The sequence below is a fragment of the Beauveria bassiana genome (genome assembly GCF_000280675.1).
Source record: "Beauveria bassiana ARSEF 2860 unplaced genomic scaffold BBA_S00032, whole genome shotgun sequence".
NCBI lineage: Eukaryota > Fungi > Ascomycota > Sordariomycetes > Hypocreales > Cordycipitaceae > Beauveria > Beauveria bassiana.
Genome location: NW_007930867.1, coordinates 1 through 3,973, shown reverse-complemented (window position 1 = coordinate 3,973; position 3,973 = coordinate 1). Strand labels below are relative to the sequence as shown.

The 3,973-nt window shown below is 48.6% G+C and overlaps 1 protein-coding gene across 1 annotated transcript in view; it reads right to left on the bottom strand.

Moving 5' to 3' along the window:
• BBA_08173 (uncharacterized protein) overlaps window positions 1-1,274 on the bottom strand; it is a gene marked incomplete at both ends in the record, with an annotated part of 1,546 nt that extends 272 nt beyond the window's left edge. Inside the window, one exon of the mRNA XM_008603270.1 lies at window positions 55-1,274. Coding sequence (XP_008601492.1) covers window positions 55-1,274 — 1,220 coding nt within the window. The remainder of the gene's footprint in view (window positions 1-54) is intronic.
• Between the last annotated feature and the right edge of the window lie 2,699 nt (window positions 1,275-3,973).

Here is a 3,973-nt window from a genome sequence, read left to right as displayed (position 1 = left end):
TTCGCAAAGTTATGTCTCTGTCCTAAGTCAACCGCCATGACCAGTTCCTCGTACAACGTTGGCCGTTTTTCGTCAAGTCGTTGTCTTTGCAGGTCAAATCCATGACATCGCTCGCGGGTGTAGTCAAAACTTCTGACCTCTGCTCCGCAAATACTTGCGTACGTAGAACGCAGATCATCACCATTGGCGTCAGACTTGCTTGCGAACGGCGGATGCACATTTGAATAAGCAATAATAAGCCACGAAATGTCGCTTTGAGCCAGAGCGTGGAAGTACTCAGCGTCACTGCTCGAATCCAAACCGCGTCCCGGCTGCGAGTCGAGATATGTGCTCCAGCAATTAAAAGATAAGCAAGGAATGTTGCGAAATTTTGTATCAACGCTGTCGACAAGCTCAAAAGCGCCTGTTTCCTCGCTTGGTGTGTAGTACAAGCAGCGTGTATCGCTGAGAGTGTAGGTGAGTCCCTTGACGGAACAATTGACAATTTTGAGACGGCGAACAGTCACAACCATTGGCCTCTTGCGAGCAAACTCATGCAATAGAACCACTCTCATCTGTGGTTGACAGGCAACTAATGGAATGCTGTCCGCATGTGGATGTTGCTGTTCGATTCTGGATGACAGCCGGTGGACTGCTTCATACAGTTGCCGTTCAATGTAGTTTACAAAGTCCCCTTGCTTTATTTCGCGGGTTGTATGTGTACTAGCCTCGACAAGCCTCCCCACGACGTCATGAAAATACGCCACGATGCCGCTTGCCAGCTTCTGACGAAGTATAGGTAGCTGGTTGTCGGGACCAAGCTTTCTGTGGCTGTCGTGATGATGAGACGGAGGCCCAAAGCTTCCCAAGTAGACAAAGTAGAAGCAGGTACCAAATTCATCGTAGGAGAGAGCGTTGGATAAAGTAAGTGAATAGCACAACCCGAGCAGCTCGATGGTGTTTTCGCCGAGGAGTTGACGAATATCCCTGACAGTATCGTCATACTGTTGCCAGGCTCTCAAGGCTGAAAGCTGGCCTTCCACAATCCCAACGTCATCATGTCTTGCCGCTTGTTGGTCGCCGTTGGGTTGTTTAATTGCTTCATAGATGCAATCAAGTAGCCCTCTCTCGCACAGTCGAGAATGAACTTTCCAGTAGGCGTCGAGGATGAAGGGCACGCGCATCTGACAACTCACGTCGCCAATGCACGGGTCAAGGTCATGCATGTCTCCACAAATCAACCGATCCAGAGCTTCTCGCTGATGAGCAGTGAGGATATCACTGTAATCCGGCATTTTGAAGAGAAGCGCTTGGTTCAAAGTCACGAAGTGAGTAACTTCACCGCTTCGCTGAGTAGTGAACAGGCTACAAGGATAGCTGGCGACCGCTGGACAGCATCTGCTTTTATAGGGCCCGCTTGATTTGGATTTCACGCAGATGTCACCCTCCTTCAGCTTTTTTGATGCTAGGTGTCGTAAACATGACAGTGGCAGATCCACTGCATCGGGGATTTCCCGTTGATCCGCCCGACATTCGCCACTTCGTCATGAGCTTGTCAAAGCAAATAATACTCCAGCTGGCGGGTGCGAATACGATCGTGCTTGATCGTTGGGTGTAGTCAGTACTGTAATCAATAGTCAAGACGCAATATAGCCTCGTATTGAAGAAGATCAATAATGAGAAAACGTATACTGAGTATCGAGTATTGAATCTTGAATACAAGGTGCAAATATTGAAAGCATTGTGCGCCAATTGAACGCAATTTTGGTGAAAAGGAACGGCAACTGTCGATGAACAGCGAAGCACTTTCGCCCGAATGGCCAGGGCTCCCGTAAAGCCGCTGCCTGCTGACATGTAATAGTCTGGGCACAAATAATACTACAATTCCATTGCTTAACTATGCCACGATGGGCATATGATTCAGCTAGCTACGAGCCCCTCTAGGCGATAATTCCCTCTAGCCATGCATACCATGCATTAACAGCACGACTATTGCCGGCTCGATCACGTCTGACATGTTCATCTAGCTTCAATTTCTTTGCATCAGCCCGCGAGTCTGTCGCCGTCCGAGTGCGTTTGCTCAGACCGTGACCAGAAGAGATGCTGACTGAAGACATTACTGTCGGGCAATTGCTCCCTGGGCTTCCGGGTAGCGGAGTGGAAGCGAGTTCGGAGAGATGGCCTGTGGAGGCGCTGGTGTCTGCGCGGCCCGCACTTATATTCACGGTCGGAGGCTGGGATTGAATCTGTTTCGACCTTCACAAGGAGACAGGGAGATGTAGGAGATCTCAAGAGAGCCGTTCACAACAAATTCGCAGTGAGACACTCATTACACACGACAGCACATGATGCCTTTACGGGCGCTCAGCCATGACAGCATTCGTGCTAAACTGTCCTCAATATGCTCAATACGTTCAATACTCTTCAATATTGAATCCATCGATATTAATATTGAAATATCAATAATGAACAGAACAATATTCTCAATACGTATTGAAATATTGACAAGGGCTCTTGAATACCGAATACAGCCCTGGGTGTGTACTGTAGTCGACACCCAGTAGGCACGAGTAGCAATGTGAGCGCGAGTAGCGAGTCCCCGCTTTCGGCGTATCACGTTAAGCTGTGGGAACGCGCAGTGCAGGCATTTTTCCCATGAGCTACGTTGGAAAAAATGTTACAGCCTAATCCAATTTTAGTGTTCGATCTGTTAAAATGAAAAATTTCCCAAATTTGGGTAAGTGCGGCGGCTCTCCGCCGATTTTGGACCTGCTGAAGTCGTGGCAATCTCACAAGCGTTCCTGGATCTCTCTGGCGCGAATGTCAAGAGTCTACACTATCAAAACATGCGTGCCTTTAATTCAAGTTTAAGAATTTTTATTCTAGAAGCGTTGTGTTCTCGGGGAGAATCTTCGCATGTTCATGGCGGTTTGGTTTCGGAAATAATGTTCTGGCCATAGAAGCTCCTCGGAACCTTGGAAGCCAGCATAGAGGCCACGTGTCCACTTTGTCGCTGCTTGGGTCGGTCGCACAGTACGTCCACCTCCGTGGCGTGCTTCCTTGCCTACTTCACTTCATGGGTGCTTGCTTTTTGCTGCGCGAGACCAGATCTACTTGGAGAATTCTAATTTCAAGAATCCCGACGAGTATGGTCTTCGAGCTAGCTAGGCGGTGTATTCTTAAACTAAAGGCATAATTACTCTTTCATATCATTCGACGTAGTGACGCGTGATAGCCAGCGGATACTTCGAGGGCGGGTCCAGTAACCTGGCGCGCTTCTGTAGCCCCTTCAGACTACTCTCTACCACATCGATTGTACGCGCCCCTTTCTATATCGTGTTTCGGTCTCCTCCAGCTCCAAGTCACCCCACTTCTTAACTTCATACCGTTGGAGTAAAGCAACTGTCAATAACGTGCTTACTTTCGTCAACGAACGCATCACCTTCATAAACATCTCGTAGCCCTCCATTTCGCCGAGGAACAAGTTCCTCAGATTAGGAGCCCAGTGCGGGTTCTCAGCTAGGTCAAGTGCCTTCCCAGTGAGACCTCGCCAACTACCAAGAGAAGTCCCCGTGAGCTCTACCAAAGTCAGACCGGAGCACTTCTCAAACAAACTGCGCAGAGCCGTAGGCCATCGCCAGTAAGTACAGATGTACCTGGAAGGGGGATTTCGTCAAGTTAGGGCCAGCCTTTGCCGACCGCACAATAGCTTTGTTCGTTAAGACACCGTGCATCCTGTTGCACGCCGTAAGTGACGTCTTCGAAGGTGAAAATGAATTGTATCAAGTTTCGGCAAATAAGACTTCCTAACGCTAAGATGTCGTCAAGATGATCACTGGTATAAATACAATATTGCGTTAACTTTGATTCGATTAAAAGGTGAGGGGCAGCTTACTCAGTCAGCACGAAGCTACTGCCAAAAAAGATGTTTCTGGTGAAAGTACCAATGACTCGCAAACTTCGAGGGGAAAAGAGGGGTCCGAGGGAGTCCATT